The 22,892-nt window shown below is 39.1% G+C and overlaps 1 protein-coding gene and 1 pseudogene across 3 annotated transcripts; both read left to right on the forward strand.

The window, feature by feature from the left end:
- Positions 467-1,130, forward strand: LOC109838947 (annotated as a pseudogene).
- LOC109837754 (ras-related protein RabZ-like) lies at positions 9,412-17,151 on the forward strand. Of its 3 annotated transcripts, none has more exons than XM_020406103.1 (8): positions 11,634-11,846; positions 11,930-12,002; positions 12,085-12,148; positions 14,436-14,535; positions 15,053-15,145; positions 15,256-15,519; positions 16,753-16,835; positions 16,923-17,151. In XM_020406103.1, exons 1-6 carry the CDS (start codon positions 11,824-11,826, stop codon positions 15,266-15,268), a joined length of 366 nt encoding a protein of 121 aa, XP_020261692.1. In that variant the 5' UTR covers positions 11,634-11,823; the 3' UTR covers positions 15,269-15,519; positions 16,753-16,835; positions 16,923-17,151. The 3 variants fall into 3 exon arrangements, 2 of the variants coding, with proteins under 2 accessions (XP_020261691.1, XP_020261692.1); XR_002246419.1 differs by having other exon boundaries at positions 11,644-11,846; positions 14,436-14,648; XM_020406102.1 differs by lacking the exons at positions 11,634-11,846; positions 11,930-12,002; positions 12,085-12,148; ... (1 more) ...; positions 15,053-15,145; positions 15,256-15,519 and adding an exon at positions 9,412-9,790.

The raw sequence follows: 22,892 nt of genomic DNA on the forward strand, positions 1-22,892 counted from the left end.
GGGGTCTATTTGTCAATATCAAACTACATGAATCATAAGATCCAAAATAGGATATCCCAAGGGGTCTATGTACAATTAGCCTAATTAATAATTTACAGAAAAATGATGAGTAAGTAATATACATCCACTAGTCGTCTCAAAAATTGATTTTGCACGTAAAATCAAAGGACTAATCATGGGACAAGTCATGTATCTTCATATGGTAGCTACTGATCTTAGTTAAAATATGAAGAAAATGACATGTGTCACATTGTTCTTTGGTCGTCCCATAAATTTTTGAGTCTAAAAATAGTACTCATAATAAGGCTTCATTCAGCGGGTCATATAATTAAAATATTTCTCGTATTGATTTCGGTAAACAATATTATCCATCGGTCTAGAGATTTNTGGGTCTTGAGATTTTTTTTTTTTTTTTGATTAAGGAATCAAATATATCCCCTATCTTACAAGGGGTAATACTCACGGGATGCAGCACTTAGGTAAATAATAATAATAATAATAATAATCCAAATCCTCTATAAATTCCCTCCCATACTTCCTATTCTCATGCTCATCGGCGCCGTATACTCGATCCATGGCTACCTACGAGAAACTCTTCATCTCTCACAACCCCGACGGTTCTCTCTGCCGAAACTACCCTTTCCCCTTCACTCCTCCAACCCACCAGCAAATCCCATCATCACAAAATCCCCCTTTCCCTTCCCTCTCCAAAGATGTCCCTCTCAACTCAGCCCACGAAACCTCCATCCGCATCTTCATCCCTCAGCAGCTCTCCCTCCCCTCCGGCGATGAGCAGCTAAGCCCATCATCATTACTTCCATTCCTGGGCGCTTCATCCTCTGTAGCCCCGCCATTGCCCCGCTTCCACGACTTCACCGCATCGGCTCTCCGCCGACCTCCAGCCGTCGTCCCTTCTCCGTTCGACCACGCCCGCCTCGCCCCGACACCGCTCCCCGCCGCCTTACGACGACGCTGCTCGACGCCCTCCTCTGTGCTCCGCTGCCGGCCGACCCCTGGCTGGAACGCCACGCGTCATTTCTTCTAGGTGCTTCCTCATGGGCAGCAGCTCGGGTGCCAATTCGCTACCACTGGCTCTCCGCGCGTCGATCCATCGACACTGGCGCCGGTGATATGGTGCGGGGGTCGTGATGCGACCAGCCGTCTTCGGTGGGAGAGGAGTAGGACGGGAAGCGGCTCGGAGGTGATGAATGCCGAGGACAAGCTTCGTGCGCTGGCGGCGTGACCGGACCTGATGTGGGGAGCTGGCACTTCCCGCCGGAGCCAACAGGGATCACGAGTACAGTAACCCGAAACGCTAAAGGGGGCAGGGGGACAGACTTGCCTGCAGGTTTCTGGTTGAGGGGATATGCATGCGACCGCTGATCGATAGGATGCGAGCAGTTGGAGTGGCGGCGATGCTGGAGGAGGAGGAGGGAGTGAGCGTGGTTAAGCTGCTGGATGAGGAGGGACACCACGGAGCTGAGCTTCACGATGCGAAGAAGGCTGAGGAAATGGTGAACGATCTTAGGACGTTCATCTACGAGGACGCTCTCTCTATTAGCCTTTAATTAGTGCTGGGTGCGGTGCTGCGGCGTTATGCTCCTGGCTTCATGATGAAATTATTGCAAATAATCTTGTTAACGTTATTTGTTTTTTTTTTGTATTTGTTTTGATTTGGTCATTTATTTGACCTATTCTCTAGGTTACCTATTCTCAAGCTTACCTATTCCTTAGGAATAACGTTGCAAAAAGATAGGCAAACTTAGCTTGCACTTTGACATGTATAAAAAGAGACCATCAGTACTCAATAAAACAACTTCAAGGCAAGCACTTGTAGCAACGAAAATTAAGAGGCAATCCTATTCTTCTTTCTTGACTACAGTGAGTTTTTTCTTGTAGTTCTAACTGAGTGTGTGAGAAAGTCTGAGTGAGTCCCTTGTCCAACATTTGGTATCAGAGCCAGTTTGTATGCCAAAGATCATGCCACGAAGCAGCAGCTCCGGCGGTGATGACGTTGCTACCACAGACGCGCCGATTAACAAACTTTCCCTTTCCGACGTAACTCTCCACTATCCGATGCTGATCAAGACGAACTATGTTGTATGGGCTATCAAGATGTGTGTCTACTTGCAAGCTCAAGGCGTCTGGGTTGTCATCGAGCCCGGAACGGATGTGGAGACAAGGAAGGACAAGATGGCGCTCGCCGCCATCTATGAAGCCATCCCCGAAGAAAGCCTGCTGCTAATAGCAGAGAAGGAGATGACGGAGAAGGCTTGGCAGATGCTCAAGACCATGTATGAAGGCGTAGATCGCGTCAAGGTGGCGAAGCTCCAAACTCTTAGAAGTGAGTTTGAAATCCTCCGCATCAAGGAGACGGAGACAGTAGATGATTTCGTCGAAAAGCTGGCTGCAATAGTCAGCAAGATTGCTGGTCTGGATGGCAAACTTGATGAAAGCACCGTCGTGAAGAAGCTCCTTCGTGCCGTCCCTAACAAATTCCTGCCGATTGTCACGTCGATCGAGCAATTTGCTGATCTAACGACGATGAACGTGGAGGAGGCGATTGGCCACCTCAAGACCTTCGAGGAGAGGGTCCGTGCCAACAGCGGGGATGATAATAAGCACATCCTATTGACCTAGAAGGAGTGGAACACAAAGGAGAAGGAGTCCGGCGAGGGCTCCAGCTCGGGCACGTCCAAGTGGCGCGGCAAAGGCAACTGGCGTGGTCGGGGACGCGGGCGCGGGCACGGCCACAGCAATGGCCTTGCCGAGGAAGGCCACAATGACGATCAAGACTACGAGAAGAAGATCAAATGCTACAACTGCAACTACATGGGGCATTATGCCTCAGAATGCCAATTCAAGAAGAAAGACGAACGAGTTCATTTAGCCGAGAAGGATGACGACGAGCCAACTTTGCTCGTAGCACAAACCTGCGCACTAGCACAAGACACCAAGGAGCCAATCGTCCAGGTGATGCTCAATGAGGAACGTGTTGTTCCAGATTTGGGAGGCGCAACAAGGTATGTGAGCGATTCTTGGTTTCTAGATACTGGTGCAAGCAATCACATGACAGGAAGCAAGGAGAAGTTCACGGAGCTGGCCAAGTCTGTGGGAGGCACCGCCAGGTTTGGAGATGGCTCTGCGGTCGAGATCCAGGGACGCGGTACCATTCTTTTCAAGTGAAAAAATGGTGAACACCGCATTCTTACGGACGTCTACTACATACCACGACTGTGTAGCAACATTGTTAGCCTTGGCAAGTTGGAGGAGAACGGGTGCCGCATGGTACTCGAAGACAATCACCTATGCATCTTTGATCGTAGCAAGAAGCTGCTGGCCAAGGCTAGGAGGTCTAGAAACCGACTCTATATCCTCAATCTGAATATTGTCAAACCAGTGCGCCTACTGACAAGCATAAAGGAAGATGCTTGGTTATGGCATGCTCGCTATGGCCACCTAAAGTTCCAAGCTCTCCGAAATCTAGCTAACAAAGCCATGGTAGTGGGGCTGCCGCACCTGGATCACATTGATCAAGTGTGTGATGGCTGCCTCATTGGGAAACAACGCCGTGCACCTTTCCCTCTTGAAGCAAGCTACCAAGCAAATAGACCTCTGGAGCTGATCCATGGTGACTTATGTGGACCAATTTCACCGCTAACAGCAGGAGGTAACATATACTTTCTTCTATTAGTTGATGATTTTAGCAGGTATATGTGGATCTCACTGCTAAAAATAAAAGATGAGGACTGGAGGTCCTAAAAAAAATCAAGATGGCAGCTGAGACAGAGGTGGACTTGAAGCTCAAATCCCTCCGGACTGACAGGGGGGAGAGTTCATGTCAAAAGAGGTTGAAGCTTTCTGTGCCAAGCATGGAATCAAGCATTTCCTCACCGCACCATACTCACCCCAGCAAAACGGTGTAGTTGAGCGAAGAAATCAAACAGTGGTGGCAATGGCACAGAGCCTGTTGAAGAGCAAGAACATGTCTGGCTGCTTCTGGGGTGAGGCAGTGACCACCGCTGTTTATCTGCTGAATCGCACACCGACTAAAAACGTTGTCGGGAAAATGCCCTACGAAGTTTGGTTTCAGAGGAAACCCAAGGTGCATCACTTGAGAACATTCAGTTGCCTTGCCCATGTCAAGCCAGTGACTTCATTCCCCAAGAAGCTTGCAGACCGAAGCATGCCCATGGTGTTGCTGGGATATCAACAGGGCTCCAAAGCCTACCGCGTGTATAATTCGGTAACAAAGAAGATCCATGTAACACGAGATGTCGTGTTCTAAGAAGACAAGCAATGGGATTGGAACCTAGTACCAGGCAGAGATGCAAGGAGAAAAGGTAATGTCTTAACAATTGAGAATTTTCCTCCTCAACCTGCTACAGGAACACAGGAAGATGACGAGGAGACAGAACCGGCCACACCACAGGTGGCTACAGTGCCGGCTGGGGAGGGAGTGCACGGAGCCGCACTCGCAGGGTCGACACGGCATCTTCTCCAAGCTCCAGTGGGACGACAGGAGCTGGACCTCGAGGCTATAGATCTCTTCAAGATGTATATGATACATCTACACCCATTGATCTTGAAGACGAAGTTGGGCTATGCCTTCTAGGAGTTGAGGAGCCTACAAGCTATGAAGAGGCAAAGAAGCACGCGAGCTGGAGGCGTGCAATGGAAGATGAATTGCAAGCCATACACCAAAATAGTACCTGGGAGATGGTGGATCTTCCAGATGGCCATAGACCAATAGGCCTAAAATGGGTCTTCAAGATCAAGAAGGACTTCGAAGGAGTAGTGGTGAAACACAAAGCAAGACTGGTGGCTAAAGGCTATGTGCAGCACAAAGGAGTGGCTTAGTTAATATGTCAGCTAGCTGCTCTTCTGACGTGACATGCTCAACTCCGATTCTCCCGTTCTCCACGCTCTCCCGAATATAGTGATAACGGGTGTCGATATGTTTACTCCGGTCATGGTATACCGGATTCTTGCAAAGCAATATTGCAGATTTTTTGTCAATCCTCAAGATCACTGCCTCTTCTTTTTCCTTTCTGAGATCCGCCATGAGGCAACTCAGCCATGTGTCTAGACATGCTGTAGTCGCAGCTGCAATGTATTCCGCTTCGCAAGAGGAAAGATCCACTACCTTCTAATGTCTAATTGCAATCCCTGCCAAGCCCCCATGGAACCAAGGACCAAGTTGAGCAAGCTCAGTGAAGAACCTCCAGTTGATGCAACCTACTATCGTAACATTGTAGGAAGCCTCAGATACTTGGTGAACACTAGGCCAGACATCACTTACTCGGTTAGGATCATAAGTCGATTCATGGAGAAGCCAACCACTCAACACATGGTCGCAATGAAGTAGATTCTCAGATACATACGTGACACACTTGATCTTGGCTGTATTTATACCAAGAAGGAGGAAACGGCGAAGTTAGTCGGGTATAGCAACAACGACCTTGCGGTGATATAGATGACCAAAAGAGTACCACAGGTGCTTACTACTTCTACGGTGGGAACCTGATCACTTGGGTCTCTCAGAAACAGAAGGTAGTGGCCCTTTCTTCTTGTGAATCTGCTTCATCGCGGCCATGTGTTGAGTGGTCGGCTTCTCCATGAATCGACTTATGATCCCAACCGAGTAAGCGATGTCTGGCCTAGTGTTCACTAGGTATCTGAAGCTTCCTACAATGTTACGGTAGTAGGTTGCATCAATTGGAGGTTCTTCACTGAGCTTGCTCAACTTGGTCCTTGGTTCCGTGGGGGCTTGGCAGGGATTACAATTAGACATTAGAAGGTAGTGGCCCTTTCCTCTTGCGAAGCGGAATACATTACATCTGCGACTACAGCAAGTCTAGGTACATGGCTGAGTCGCCTCTTGGCGGATCTCAGAAAGGAAAAAGAAGAGGCAGTGATCTTGAGGATTGACAAAAAATCTGCGATATTGCTTTGCAAGAATCCGGTATACCATGACCGGAGTAAACATATCGACACCCGTTATCACTATATTCGGGAGAGCGTGGAGAACGGGAGAATCAGAGTTGAGCATGTCACGTCAGAAGAGCAGCTAGCTGACACACTACCACATATTTGCTCTAACGCAACAGTTCTAGAGCAACGCTTCTGACCGTTGCATTAGACGTCTATGGGGGCGGTTTTGCAACGCTTTTTACCGCGACCAAAGGTTGTAAGGCAACAATTTACAAAAAACGCTTCCCTAGCCTAATAATATTGATTTGGGCCGGATTTATAGGCGGGTTTGGGCTTATCACTGAAACTAACTCTCATTTTTTCTCACCGCTTAAACCAAATATCCCTCTCTCTCTCTCTCTCTCTCTCTCTCTCTCTCTATACTCTCTCTCTCTCTCTCTCTCTCTCTCTCTCTCTCTCTCTCTCTCTCTCTCTCTCTCTCTCTCAAATCATCACCCCTTTCTAAAATATCTCCCTCTTTGTTCGCTCTGAGAGATCGCCATGGCCAAAATCCGTCGATCTCATCGCTGAACTCGTCGCTAATCTCTTCGCCGTTTTCCGATCTCATCGTCTCCGATCTCAACTCTGATTTCGTCATCGAGCTCGTAACTAATCTCGTCGTCGAGCTGCTGGTCTCATCTCTGATCTCATCTCCGATATAGATCGTCGAGCTCGCAGCTAATCCGTCTCCGATCTCACTCTCCTTTGGACTCTCAGGTACCTCAGTTCCTTTTATTTCTGATTTCTACAGTTTCTTCCCCTTTCTATTAGGGAAATTGTTTAGTTGTTGAACTGTTTATGGTTAGTTTAAAGGAGAAGGTTAATTTTTATGGATTTTCCATGCATATGTTTTCTAATCGTTAATTCAATTTTCCTTTTTAGTCTCATTTTAAAGATTTTTGTTTTCTTGTTATTTTGGATTGTAGAAAAAATCTAGGTGGTTGTTTCTTATTTACTTTTGAAGGAAAAGTTGTGCCTTATTTTTTCAATTTCTGTAAATCTACTCTTATTTACTTTCTTGTTTGTGATATTCATGGAAAATTACAATCTACTTGAGACATTTATAAACAGTAGTAATAGCTAACTGAGCCAATTATTATGCATATTATGTTTAAGGCTGCAAGGGAGTAAGAACTTTGACATGCTATGTTTTGATATTAGGTAGAAGATAAACATTGTTAATTTTTGTTACTATAGAACTTGAAGTCTTTGCTGAAACTTACCCTAATGCATTCCTGGAAAGTTGCAGAAATTTTCTTATCATAAGATTCAGAAACTTTGAAATACAGTACAAGACTCATCCCCTCCCCATCATCATCACCCAGAAACATTGCAGTAGGATATGTAGGTATCTGTATCGAAAACAATAAACAGCCATAAATTTCTATAATTTCTAGCAACTGAGGAAACTTTAATACATATTGTCTCAAGTACCTGGATGTTAACAATCAAAAGTGATGGAACTTTATCATGTGGCTTGACACGAGGAAGCTCGATATGCTGAGCTATGTGATGGACTTTTCGTGGGCACACAAACAGATCAACTCCAATTGGATAATATGGAGCATAACTCGGGGCAGGGCTCTTTCTCTTGTCCCTGTTTTAGTTTTCCAAGTTGTTTAATAATAATAACAATAATTAAAGGTCAGAATAGAAGCGATGAGTTAAACTCGACAAGAAGTTTCAGAGTAGAGTTCATGCCTAAATTTACTTTCACTACTAATGTGACTTATATGATGTTTAGATTCCAATGAGAAAGAAAAATAAGAAAGAGAGCTACCAAGAAGAGTTAGAAGAGCGTTTAATCTCGTTGATTACATCATTATTTGGTAAGAAGGTAACTTAACTTGTTTCTTAAAAGTGTTATGATATTATTCTTATAGCAATGTACCATGACTATGCTTCTAACTGTTGAAGTGTTGAATGCACTTATGTCTTTAGTAGTTATTATATTATTATTTTGTAGGATATTCACAACAATGAAGTATCAATTGCATGCCACCTTTTAATATAAAGTCCTCAGTTTGGACTTCTCACTTGTATTTTTTTATAATCTTCAGAATAGTACGGTTGTAGCATATATGACTTGCAATGTAACTGTTAATAGTGTTAATCACAATAATGTTGATTGAATATATTGCTATTAATAGTAACAAGAGGATTGTTTTTTTATTTTATAAATCAAAATATTTATATGTAGTTATTAATAGTGTTAATTAATTTTTTCTTTCCCCAGAAGATATAATAAATGGCGGAAAACATGAGTATTGTCTGGATGTTAGAAAATATGAGTATTGTCTGGATGTTAGAACTCGTTATCCATGTTTAACAAACTCAGTTTGAATCCAGACAGTGATTGCTGAATGTACTAATTATTGAATCCACTAAAAGTTTGAGAGCTCAATCTCATTTTTAATGTGTGTGCAAGTGAAACTATTCTCTGCGTTAATGAGATATATGAAATTGGCCATAGCCTATGGAAATTTATATGTCCTTGTATAATAGGATTTTTTTTCCATGAAATTGCTTTTGTAGAAATGATTATTGTTTAAGTTTGGTCTCAAAAGACTCTTATTAGGCTGTTGGATGAAAAGCGAACTGCAAGAGTAAATAATACCATCTGATCTATATTTCTGTTATTCTATTTACATATTGTAATTAGGAAAATAAAAATAAAAATAGTCTTGCAACTTACAGAAAAAGCCTGAAGCAAATTCTGCCAAGAAACTACAGGCTTAGCACCCAGAAAGATGCGACCATCTAGATGCATAGGTACAGGCTTAACACAAGATTGAAAATTATTGTTCATCGATTTGTTTCCAGATGTGAGTCCCGTACATCATAAAGACTACAGATAGTTATATTACATGTTAGTAGTGGACTCACCAGACCAGGATAACCATTCAATTCAATATCTCGTGGATGTTTGCTGGGCTGCACTTTAGTTGCATAGGTCTACCTTGCTGCAAATTGCCGATTCAGAAGTATTCTTTTATATTATATGTTTAGTGTTGCTTGTGTTAATCTTAACTGTATTAACTAAGTACTATAGTTTCTCTTGTTGCAATTTAGTTATTACAATTTACTTATTAGAAGTTCTATGATTATGTAAAAAGCAAGTGAAAAGAATAAGGAAAGTCGAAACAGTCAAACGCTCTTGCACACAACAGGTTCAAAAAGCTTCGCAAGAATTCACAGAGATATGGTAACTTTGATGTTTATCTATGATTTACAGTGTACTTTTGTATTACTAATAGCTAAATGGTTTACACATGCAATGAATGGCTAAATGATTGATACGTTGTTTCGTTGTAGGAAAAGGAATTGAACCAGCCTCCAATAGATGCAGAAGTGTTTCTAGAGACTCATAAAAAAAAAGAAAAAAGAACAATCAGAAAAAACACTAGAAATGATTGATACATTAGAACAACTAACTCAGGAGTTAACTCAGGAACAAACTGAAGGAGAAAATATAGATGCATGACATCTTGTCAATAAAAAAGAACATCCTGGACGTGTGCGTCTCCGGGGACGGGCGATCACTCAAAGCATGCTACAAAGCAATAAGGAGAAAACCATTGATCCATGTGATCAAGTCCCTGAGTCAATTGTTCAAGCAATAACAAAAAAGGTGGTGGCCACTCAACAAGAGGAGATGAAGAAACAACAAGAAGCTCAAGCTACTAGTATGATTCAAACATTTTCAGATATGTTGAGTGAAGTAACTGGACGTCCAGTTAGTCCAAGCTTTGTTGACAGGTTTAAAGCGCGTACTAAACTTCCTGAAGAGGCTGCTAGTGTTCTAGATCATGAAGAGGCAAGTACCTTTTACACTTCGACATTTCTTAGCCTTCTTTGCTCTTGAACTGGTTTCTGTAGTGTTTTCTTAACTCATTTCAGTTACTTCTTTTTCCTCGTTGCTTTCTTCTCGCTCTCCTTTGTGTTTTTCAGCCTCTAACGTGGTTTCATTCTCATTTTGCTACAGTAATAATATATCAGTGATTCTAATTGAGCTATTCTCCTTTTAAGTTCTGTCGAGCAAACTGCATTATGTAATAAAAGTGCTCGTACTGGGTTTAAGACATGCTGAATTCTGGTTTTATACATTTTGTGTTTTTCCGTTCTAATTAGGAGCTCAAATTTTTTAGAAGTTATAGATTGTTGTTCTCTTTGCTTTTTTTTCATTGTGTAGCTGTTTTGTTTTTGGTGTTCGTACTGGGTTTAAGACATGCTGAATTCTGGTTTTATACATTTTGATAGGAAATATAGCTATTTTCAATTGTGTATACCACATTCGTGTTGCATTATACTCATTTCTTAGTTAAGAGTTAATTCATGTAAAGAGACCGCTAATAGTTACCTTGAATAACAACAATTTCACAATATTTCATCAAACAGTATTTGTTCCTTTGTGCAAAGGCAAATGAACAAGATTAGCAAGAGTTACGATGAATCCATCTTATAAACATAAATAATGTGAAAAGAACTTGGTGAACTAGCATACAATTTCTGCTTATTTTTATATTTTCTAGCTCCTTTTTTGTGATCTTTGAATTTTGGTGGACAACAAGCTTGTTACGCAGAAACTGTGTGTGTATTAAGATAATATTCATCAGTTCCTTTTGAGCCATGAGTGCATGCTCACAAATTGAATCAACTGGATGTTCTGGTTGAATTTACATGTCGCATTCCCCTGCGATCATCCCTACATTAATGTTTTCCTGAATTTCGTATATTTAGATAGTACACTCTTTATGCACATATAATTTAGTACATTTTTCATTCAGTTCAAGGTTTACTGGCAAGTTTGTCTAGCTTTTCAAAATATTGAACCTACTCCTCAAGTTCGGTTTGTTTGTTTCTATACACTGACAGGTCTTTTAAATCTTTAATATTTTCATATAGTCCCTGATTTTTTTCCCTCAGGAGAAAATGGTTGTAGCCTTATTTCTTTCATTCAGTCCAAACACAAACCAGAGTGTGGGAAACAAAATGCATTTGAAAGATATTAAGGGGACCGATAACTATATTATCGGAAAATGCAGCGGTCACGATAATATTTTGAGCAGTCATGTTGAGGGATCTACGAGTGTAGGAAATTAACACCCTTGAATTTTAATGAAGCATCAAAATGTATTCATGTGCGATGTGGAGTACTTGTCGACATGACGGGGAGGTGGTGCATGGGTGTGAGAATGCAGTTGATGAGCACTTGTACATTCCCCTGCGATCATCCCTACATCAATGTTTTCCTGAATTTCGTATATTTAGATAGTACACTCTTTATGCACATATAATTTAGTACATTGTGTAGCTGTTTGTTTTTGGTGTTCGTACTGGGTCCGCCTGTTTTCTTTTTTTTTTGTGTTTTTTGTTTTTGTTTTTTGTGTGCGTGTGTGTGGGGATATTGATTCTTTCTATAATATGCTGATGTTGGATTCCACATATCTAATCTGTAATCTCTTTTGTTGGTACACTACCACATAATTGATCTGTTGCAGCGGTTAAGGCGCAACGGTTTTAACTGTTGTGTTAGATATCTATCGTAATGATTTTCAGTGTCTAATACAACATTTAATGGAAAACCGTTGCCATAGACTTAATAATTGTTCATGGGCTTAATAACAGTTAAGTTTAGTTTGTAAAGCCCATTGACCGCTTAAACAAAATCCTTCTCGCTCTTTGAGGCTTCTTCAGGTCCGCCGCCTCAAATTTCCTTCACTTCCTCTCTCTCTCTCTCGAATCTAGGGTTTCAGTCTCCGATCCTCCCCTTGTCGCCATGGACGCGATTGAATCCGTCGTCGATCCCCTCCGCGATTTCACGAAGGACAGCGTTCGCCTCGTCAAGAGATGCCACAAGCCAGATCGCAAGGGTAAGCTCGATCATCGTCATCATCATCACTAGATCCATCCAAATTACACACAATTTTGATTTTGATTGGTTTCGATCTCGCAGAGTTCACGAAAGTGGCGTTTCGGACCACGATCGGATTCGTTGTTATGGGATTCGTTGGGTTCTCGTCGTCAAGGTACCTCAGTTCCTTGCATTTCTGATCTCTACAATTTCTTCCCCCTTTCTATCTTTAAAAATCTCTTCTTCATTTTTCTTAGGTGCTGCGGATAACATCGATTGCTGCATTAATCACGATCCATTGCTCTAGGTCGATCCCTAGAGGTAAGATTCCTTAACCTAAAAGCTATTTCTTCTCAAAAAAATGGATTTATTTGTTTTCTATTGGGTAATGACAGAATGTTGGTTGTGATTAGCTACTACGTTAGGCAAGTGGGTTAATTAAATTGAGGGGATTTGCTTATATCTTGATTTAAGTAACTGTTGGATCACTGTTTTATTGATCTTTAAATTTTTTTGATTTTCTGCGGGAAATTTGGGCAAATTGTGGACATGCTTCAATTACTTTTTCATGTTATAGATGAATTTAATTTGTGTGTGTGTGTGGGGGGGGGATGCAGTTTCTTCATTTACTGCCCCCTTGTGTGGCTATCAGAAACAACATATAAAAGAAGGATATATTGTTTACTTGGAGAAGGGTTATTATTGTTCCGCTTAACTTGGTTATGGACCTTATGGTTGCCAAACACTATCAAAAGATTGTTAGCTTGATGACAACTGCACGCCATCATATGCGCCTGTGACAAAGCCACATCGACTAAAGAGCAAAATATCCATTATGAAACTTTAATGCTGGACTAAGGGTATGTTTGGTAAACTAATTAATTAAACCGATTTTAGTCGAAACAAATTTGGGTCAACAGTGTAGACCTAGTTTGATAAAATGAGAAAGTCATGATATATAACCTTAAACTGAAACTTGATCTCACACCCCCGTGTATTTTGCTGTTCAGACCTACAACCACTGAACTGATGGAAACTTTGTTTGGTACTATATTTGATTTTGCATTGTTGGTCTCAAAGTTCTACAATTAAACTTTTTTTGATAAGCAAATGCATCTATGTCTTAAGTGTTGTTTCTAGGTCATTTTCATGATATTATTGTTGTCCTCGAAATTTATCTTTGAAGCTCTAGGATGTTATGCTTTGCATTTAAGATCTCAATACTGAGCTCTGTGGTTCATAAAAAATTGCAATTGAAACTGCCTTTTGCAATAGACAGTTCTATTTCCAGCTGCAGCTATCTATTAATGTGATTACAATATTTTCACAACAAGAGTTAGAAGTAAGACATTTTGTTTCTCCAAAAATAGCTTGCAATTAATCTAGTTGGATTTTTTATTTGGAAAAATGACTTCTTTCTGCAATCACAATTGTAAAAATGTTACAGTTAGAGTACTTGCAACTATTTTGTGCTATTGCAACTGCTATTTGTAATGCAATTTTTTGCATACAATAACTCATAAATCTGGTAAGTAGTGAAAATAATGTGTTTGGTAGCTGGAACTGTACATGAAACTTATCTGTTTTTTAAATGATATCTGAGGCATATTTCTATCATTTGGTCGCATAATTGCATTGATTTTTCCTTTCAACTTGCTTATATTTCTCTCTTAGTGCAAATCCAAGCTTCCTCGCTGTTTGGATAGCATGCATAATTGACATTGGATAGGCTTCAGTAGCATAAATGGGATCTGATTAAATGAAGGAACATGTAGCATTTTCCCTGATAATGCATAAACAAAATTAAATAAAAAGCCTCTGAAATATCAAATTTTAGGTAAATATGTACTATTGTTTTCTTGAGAATATTATTCTTGTTTATAATTTAATGGGTAAAGATGTGAATATACATATAGTTAGGTGTACTATTTTTAAAGATAGATTCATGACCAATAGCAAATACATTCGTTGGTTTGGTTCTGAATTGCCCAAAGCAGAAAGAGGTAATGGGCCACCATCTCACCATGTTACATGTCCATGTACTTCCATGCATGGTTGCAATTAAGGGTTCAAATGGATAATATGCTTCATGTCAGATTTGTTGAATTGAATGTACATGTTGATATCCGATATTCATCTAAAATATGAATATAGTTACAGTATGGTAAAAATATCCAACAGACCTTCTGAATTATCCAAATATACGTATAGTTCAAATACATCAAGTGCACATAATATAATATCCTGGTTAATAAAGACAAACTCATGTGATCTTATATACGCTCGACACTTTCTTGTAAAAAAAAAAATTGAATCTAAGGGTAGACCTCCCTCACTAGGTTTCTTAATCATACTTGAGGCTCTTAACCTTAAGGTGCTGTCTTTTTGGGTCTTGGATTCCATAAAATCGACATTAGGACAGTGGTACAACCTGCTAAGTGGACAAAATCATGATAAACTTTACATAATATAATATCCTGATAATTTAATATGTTGCTTTAATTTGTTGGCAACAAAATCATGATAAACTTTACATCTGCTAAGTGGACAAATAGATAATTCTTCATATATAAGATCTGAAGCAATTTAATGAATTATTATTTTGTAGGTCATGAGCATATACGTTCAAATTACATGTGCCAGTTACCCCATTTCAGATATGTTCAGAGATGCACCAATTACCGGATCATTCGATTCATCCATAAGGGGTCAGTACAATAATAATAATAATACTTTTATTGATGGTCCAACTTCCCCTGGTTCTCCAATAATTGTTAATGAACCTTGGGTTGCTTTCAGTCTCAGTCGGAGCCAATATGAGGTATGAGTTTTCTTTCCTTGATGCGATTCGATTTGTTTCAATAAATATTTCTTGATATTCTGTGGATTTTTTTCTAGTTCTGCAATGAACGGCTAAAATGTTCACAATAAGAGGGTCCTGTTTAACTGTTTTATCTTGAGGGAAATCCCATAAAGATTTCATTTTATGAGTCTTACTTCTTTGTTTAATTTTGAGATGATTCTTTTTACAAGCCCTAAATGTTACAGTTAGGCTTTGAATGGTTTCTTAATCATACTTGGGCTGTTGTTTCAGATTGTTTGCTGCAGAATTTTCAGTCTTTATTTCTAATATATCCTGTTTTTCTTTACATCATTAGCACTACGAGGTTGGCTTTAGCTTATTTTGATTAAAGAATACTTATTAGAAGTTCTTTGATTATGTAGAAAGCAAGTGAAAAGAATAAGGAAAGTCGAAACAGTCAAACGCTCTTGCACACAGCGGGTTCAAAAAGTTTCGCAAGAATTCGCAGAGATATGGTAATCATGTTGTTTATCTATGATTTACAGTGTAATTATGTATTAATAATAGCTAAATGATTTAGACATGCAATGAATGGCTAAATGATTGATGTGTTGTTTTGTTGTAGGAAAAGGAATTGAACCGGCCTCCAACAGATGTAGAGTGTTTATAGAGACTCGTAAAAAGAAGAAAAAAGCGCAACCAGAAAAAACACTTGACATGATTGGTACATTGGAACAACTAACTCAGGAACAAACTGAAGGAGAAAATGTAGATGCATGGCATCTTGTCAATAAAAAAGAACATCCTGGACGTGTGCGTCTTCGGGGACGGGCGATCATCATCGTCATTTAGGGCTTTACTAAAGATTTGGCATTCTCAAAATGCTAGGGTAATCTTTTTCTCCTTTAGCATGTTCGTTGTTCTGAATATTTCTATATAAATAATGTAAGCCAAGTAGTACCTAGTGCTTAAATCAGGCTAAACATATATAGCTTGATAAGTATCATTATACACAGTCATATATATCAACTATAGTCTTTATTATATCTCATCAGAAAAATGTGATCCTAGAACCTGCTTGGTCCTATTTCATCTCTGATAACCATCCCAATATACAAAGAAAGAAATGGCTATTAAAATTTATTCTTATTGATTACAACTTCGGACATGTAGCAAGACGGTTTCGTAATTTGATTTTACAGTATCGAAACAATAATGCTAGCAAGACGGTTTCGTAATTTGATTTTACAGTATCGAAACAATAATGCAAATATCAGCCATGACTTGATGAATGTCATATTAGATGAATTATCATTAGACATGTCCTGTACATGAAATGCACTGCAACAAAAAACAAATGTGCGCACGTGTACAAAAGGCTTGTCAATTACGCATGAAGTTCAAAAAGAATAAGCAATTAGATGAGTTTTAGAGTTTGAACTATTAAATGTCGACAGTTATTTTGATTAGCACAATGTTCATTTTCTTCTAAGCATCCTATTTTTTAATTTATAGAGTATGTCATAAAAAATGTATTGTATTGTAGTCTTTAAGAGAAAGCTGTCATATTCTCTGAAGTCTACATGACTCATTTAATCCAAAGAAAAATCAAAATTAATTTACATGTGAAGTGAAATTGGGACAGACTTTTCTAAATGTCTAAGGTAACACCAAATATCTATCGATTCTTTTCTTTCAATACATTTTAGCAATGAACAACTCAGCCAGAAAAAAATAACGATCTTAGTGCTTGGAACTTAAAAGCATGAGAAAAAATGAGCACTCACTGATATTGCCATACTCGATCAGAGGCTTGTAGTTAAAGATGAAAACCTGCGCTAAGCTCTTCAGGTTTGGATGTTGTATCACCAAATTCCAATCACTATAGTTCTGAACTAAGTTGAAGTTGGTGATTGTCACTTTAACCCTCCAATACTCTTTATAGTTAGTTTTCAAGTGCCAATGTACTCGTATCCGGCACATATGTTGAGTGCACATAACGACAGGGTCTGATTCGGTATATACATGTAAATGTTTCTCTGCTTCTATCATTGGTTTATCTCTAGCTATTATATGTTCGTAACTATTATATGCATCTGACTTGAAGTTTCTATCATTATAGGCAGGCCAAGAATCCTTCAGATCCATTACAAGATCCTATTACAGAGGAGCTGCAGGCGCACTATTAGTCTATGATATCACCAGGTATTTATTTTTCAGAAATGTTCCCATGTCATGCACTTGCTCTTCTCTATAGTACTTATTTATACTTACTTTTGTGTCCAATGTCAGGAGGGAGACTTTTAATCATCTGGCAGGCCAACATATCACCTTCCAATTTCAGAAGTTTCATGTTTTGTAATCAAATGTTGATGTACATTGTTTGAATGTTAGTTCGGTACGATATTTTCTGAGTTGAAATGTTGGTAGTGTGGATTTAATACTTTGTAGTTTTTATACTATACTGATGTATGTTGGCACTTATCATTATGGTTGATTATGCTCAACATAATCACTTTTATATTGCGTATTAAAATTTGACTTGGCCATGTTCTTAAAAAGATTGTCCAGGTAATTGAATACTATAATTATTTTGACGTAGGAAACCAAGAACAGCTTCGATTGAGCAGTTGCAATAGCTCGATTAAAACCGTTACGATAGCTCGATCAAAACCGTTGCGATAGCTCGATCCAAACCGCTGCGATAGCTCGATCCAAACTGTTGCGTTAGGTCTTTTAAAACTGTTGCAATAGCTCCAAGTGTCGTCGTAGTTTTATCAAAACCATACTTATAGCCTACTAAAACCGCTGCGTTAGGTCTTTTAAAACTGTTGCAATAGCTCCAACTGTTGCCGTAGCTCTATCAAAACCATAGCTTTAGCCTACTAAAACCGTTGCGTTAGGTCTTTTAAAACCGTTGTAATATCTAAAAAAACCGCTACAGTAGCTTGAAAACCGTCGCAATAGCTCAATCAAAACCGCTGCAATAGCTTAAAAACCGTCGTAATAGCTCAATCAAAACCGTTGCAATGGCTTAAAAACCGCTTACCTTTTAAAACCGTTGCGTTAGATGCAGGGGCAACGGTTCAAAAAACCGTCGCAATAGAGTTCAAAACCGTTACGGTAGAGGTAGGGCTGTTAGACCCTAGAGGGGGGGTGATTAGGGTCAAGAGGCTCTAATATGCAATTAAAAAACAGCACAAGCAAACCACAAAACAAAAATGCGATAAAAGTAAGAGATATAGGGTTAGGAGTTCGTTATCCTTGACGCGCGATGTGTTAACGAGGTTCGGCCCTCTGGCCTACGTCCCCGCTCCCCACTCTCGAGGAGAAATCCACTACACACCCGGTTTGGAAGCCGGAACTTCGTCTACACAGCGATCTCCACAGATCTCTCTCACTACACAGTTTGATCTCACAGATCACACTCCCTCACAGTAGATCTCCACAGATCTCACTCACACAGCAGAAGAAAGAAATGCAAGAACCTCTCTTTACACAGCCCTTATAGCAAAGAGAAGGTATACTGAAGCTGGGAGGTGAATCACACTTGAAACAGAGAGAAAAACAGAGTTTTAAAAATTTACTCAGGAAACAGAAAAAGCTCTCTGGTTTTTCAAACGTTGGGGCTAGGAAGAAGAAGAGGTCCGGGGGGTTTATATAGAAAAGTTTACATCATTTTAAAACAAAAACAAATCTTCCCAAATGAGATAATAATCTCTTCTTCAGACCCTCATCACAGACTGTGCCAAACACTAACAAGTGAAAGCACAGTAAACGATGTAAATGACCGTTTAAAAAAGTCGCGGCTGACCAGAGGCAAAAATCGGTTGACCGAAGGAAATTTCGGTCGACCGAAAAATGTCTTCGGTCGACCGACCGAAAAATTCGGTTGACCGCGAGCAGCTAAGGAAATTTGATAAACCACGCAGAGACTCATCGGTCGACCGGCACGGTCGACCGATTAAAGATTGAAAATTCGGTTGACCGTATCGGTCGACCGACGACACTCTGGAAACATATTGAAGAAAGGTCATCAGATCGGTCGACCGGACCGGTCGACCGATTTCTGATATTTTCTGAAATCTGATTTTTGACCAACTTGAAATATTTGCAAAATATTTATTTGACCTCTGAAAATTCTGAAACTTTGTAAAATGTTTTTAATACTAAAAACAAACTGCTTGGAAAAAGAATTTTGCAGATAGGTACTCATACTTGTGAAAAATAGTATTTTGTGAAAAACGCTTAAAAACATAAGTATGAAAAAAAACGTGTGTGTGATTCCCAATAGCTTCAAGTAAACTCAGTAACTCTTTGCCTACATTCTAGCACTAGAGAGAAAAAACAAAAGAAAGCTAATATCCTCATATAGAGAGCAATATACTTGAGCTTTGATATAGCTTGAATCGGATGAAGCTTTTGATCGAATTTGTCGTTCTTGAAATAACGTTGCTTCATCTCTTGGCCTCCTCCTCCTTTGGATATCTTCGTTGTAGCATATATTCCATCCATCCTCCATTAATGGCACTAATGAGCTTGATAAATGAATTTACTATATTTTCACTTAATAAGCTATTAGTACCGATAATGGTGGTTGTAAAAACATCATCAAAACATAAGGGCTAACAATCTCCCCCTTTTTGATGATGACAACCAACCATTATATAAGAGCAAAAATAAAATAGCTATGTAGAACTTTCACATGAGGAGATTTCTCTCCCCCTTTGTCACCATCAAAAATGGGGAAAGAAATGCAAAATGCAAGATGCAACTAAACAAGCAAGCAATGTAGAACTTTCACATAGTGCATAAGCCCAAACCATTTCTTATGCGACAAAAATCATCCTCTCCAAGAGGCTTAGTAAATATATCCGCTAGTTGAGATTTGGTGTCAACAAATACTAGGGATACATCTTGTCTCTCTACATGATCGCGTAAGAAATGATGGCGCACGTCAATATGCTTAGTTCTAGAATGCAAAACCGAATTTTTGGAAATATTTATAGCACTTGTGTTATCACAAAAGATTTTAATATTTTGAAAATTCAAATCATAGTCAACTAAACTTTGTTTCATCCATAAAACTTGAGCACAACATAAGCCGGCGGCAATGTATTCCGCTTCCGTAGTGGACAATGCAACACAATTTTGTTTCTTGGAAGCCCAAGAAACAAGGGAATTTCCTAAGAATTGGCATGTTCCACTAGTACTCTTGCGATCTACCTTACATCCGGCAAAGTCGGCATCACAAAAACCATATAAATCAAAAGAAGTGCTTCTTGGCAAGGTTAAAAGTTTCATTAACATACTTAATGATCCTTTTAACCGCAATTAAATGAGATGCTTTTGGAGAAGCTTGAAAACGTGCACATGCACATACACTAAACATGATGTCGGGTCTACTAGCGGTGAGATAAAGAAGACTACCTATCATACCTCGGTATAGTTTTTGGTCCACATCTTCACCACTCTCATCCGCATCAAGCTTAACACTAGTACTCATGGGAGTAGGCGCATGCTTAGAATTCTCCAACTTGAATTTCTTCACCAATTCCTTCGCATACTTGCTTTGTGAAATGAAGATCCCATCCTTAGTTTGCTTGACTTGGAGCCCGAGAAAGAATGTAAGCTCTCCCATCATACTCATCTCAAAGTGATCCTGCATAACTTTAGAAAATTCCTTGCACAAGGATTCATTAGTAGCACCAAAAATAATGTCATCCACATATATTTGAACCAAAATGAAATCATTTTTCCTTTTTCTCACAAAAAGTGTGTTATCAATAGATCCTTTTGAAAAACCATTTTCAACAAGAAAACTAGAGAGGCGAGCATACCAAGCCCTAGGAGCTTGTTTCAACCCATATAAAGCTTTTTGTACCCGGTAAACATGATTAGGAAAAGCATGATCTATAAAACCGGGGGGTTGCTCAACATACACTTCCTCTTCTATAAAACCATTTAAGAAAGCACTTTTGACATCCATTTGAAATAGTTTGAAATTTTTAAAACTACCAAATGCCAAAAACATCCTAATAGATTCCAACCTTGCAACCGGTGCAAAGGTTTCATCATAGTCTATGCCCTCCTCTTGATTGTATCCTTGGGCAACCAAACGTGCTTTATTTCTAGTTACAATGCCATGTTCATCAAGTTTGTTTCTAAAAACCCATTTTGTACCAATAACACTAGCATTGTTAGGTCTAGGAACTAACTTCCAAACTTCATTTCTTTGAAAATTGTTTAATTCTTCATGCATAGCCAAAACCCAAAATTCATCATTCAAAGCATCATTAACCTTTTTAGGTTCTAGTTGAGATAGAAATGCAACATTACCACATTCACTCAAGGCTTTTGAGCGAGTTATAACTCCTTTTGAAGGGCTCCCAATGATTTGTTCCTTTGGATGATTTGATGTGAATTTCCAAGCTTTAGGTGGTTCAACTTGATCTTGAGCGTTTGTGCTATCCACATCCTTTTGAACTTCTATAGAGGGAGTGTCATTGATTTGCAACAAGTCCAATCCTCCCTCAATATCATCATCATTTTGATGTGAATTTCCAAGCTTTAGGTTGTTCAACTTGATCTTGAGCATTTGTGCAATCTACATCCTTTTGAGCTTCTATAGAGGGAGTGTCATTGATTTGCAACAAGTCCAATCCTCCCTCAATATCATCATCATCATCCTTCCTAGGCAAAACAACTTAAGAGTCAACATTAGTCTCATCAAAAGTAACGTTTATAGACTCTTCAACAACGAGGCTTCGTTTATTGAAGACCCTATAAGCCTTACTTCGAGGTGCATAACCCAAGAAAATACCAACATCAATTTTGGAATCAAATTTATCATGGTGATCTTTTATATCTAAAATAAAATATTTGCAACCAAAGACACAAAAATAGCCAATGAAAGGAGTTTTTCCATAATAAAGTTCATAAGAGGTTTTCTTAAGCTTTGGTCTAATCAAAACACGATTTAAAACATGGCAAGCCGTATTGACGGCTTCTGCCCAAAAATATTTTGGCAAATCAAAAGAATTAAGCATAGTGCGTGCCATCTCTTGTATGGTGCGATTTTTCCGTTCAACAACACCATTTTGTTGTGGTGTTCTAGGAGCGGAAAACATATGAGTTATACCATGATGAGCACAAAAATCATAGAAAAATTCATTTTGAAATTCACCACCATGATCACTTCTTATTTTAACAACTTTCAAATCTTTTTCATTTTCAATTCTTTTAACATGATTAGCAAATTCTTCAAAACAATCATTTTTCTTAGCAAGAAATATTGTCCATGTAAAACGAGAAAAATCATCAATAATCACAAAAACATAGTGTTTGCCTCCAAGAGAGGTAACACGCATAGGACCAAATAAGTCAAGATGAAGTAATTGCAAAAGTTTAGAAGTTGATACCTCATGAATGGATTTGAAAGAAGATTTTGTTTGTTTACCTTTGGCACAATCCTCACAAATTGTATCTTTTATGAAGTGCAAGTTAGGTAGCCCTTTCACAAGATTCTTCTTAGATAATTTTGAGATTAGCTCCATATTTGCATGTCCAAGTCTCTTGTGCCAAATCCAAGGATTTTCATCAATTGCCGCAAGACACTTTACATCTTGATTCACTAACTCATTCATCTCAAAAATGTAAACATTAGACTTGCGATTTGCAATAAAAATAATTTTTCCATCCATACTAATGATGCATTTATCCGGTTTAAAAGAAATATCAAAACCTTTATCACTTAATTGGCTAATACTAAGAAGATTGTGATTCAAACCATTTACTAAATAAACATCTTCTATGATGGGTGAGGGTTTCTTACCAATAGACCCGATACCAATGATTTTACCTTTCTCACCACCACCGAAGGAGACTTTGCCTCCTTCAATCCTTGATAGGGTTGCAAATAACTCTTTGTTGCCGGTCATATGATGTGAGCAACCACTATCAAGGTACCACATCTCCTTACGTCGTTGTCGTGACGTTCCCTATAAAAGAAGAAGATGAAGATGTAGTAGCTTTAGGTACCCATGTCTTGGGTCCTTGGTGGTTAGTAGTTTTGGTACCTTTGGGTACCCATATCAAACCATAAAAATCTTCATTGTCTTTAATTCTACAATGAGTAGAAATGTGTCCATGTCTCATACAATAGGTGCATACAAAATTTCTTTTGTATGTACGAATGTTGGAACCATGAAACCTATTTCTACCATGATGATTGTAGTTGGCATAAGCATGAGTGGGTCTAGT

The sequence above is a fragment of the Asparagus officinalis genome, chromosome 4 (genome assembly GCF_001876935.1).
Source record: "Asparagus officinalis chromosome 4, Aspof.V1, whole genome shotgun sequence".
Taxonomy (NCBI): Eukaryota; Viridiplantae; Streptophyta; class Magnoliopsida; order Asparagales; family Asparagaceae; genus Asparagus; species Asparagus officinalis.

Bases quoted from the DNA above. Each gene is read 5' to 3' on its own strand.
- LOC109837754 (XM_020406102.1), top strand. From the start codon at position 9,524: ATGCTACAAAGCAATAAGGAGAAAACCATTGATCCATGTGATCAAGTC. The intron at 9,791-16,752 runs GCAAGTACCTTT...CTATCATTATAG, and splicing joins GTGTTCTAGATCATGAAGAG to GCAGGCCAAGAATCCTTCAG. The intron at 16,836-16,922 runs GTATTTATTTTT...GTCCAATGTCAG, and splicing joins TTAGTCTATGATATCACCAG to GAGGGAGACTTTTAATCATC.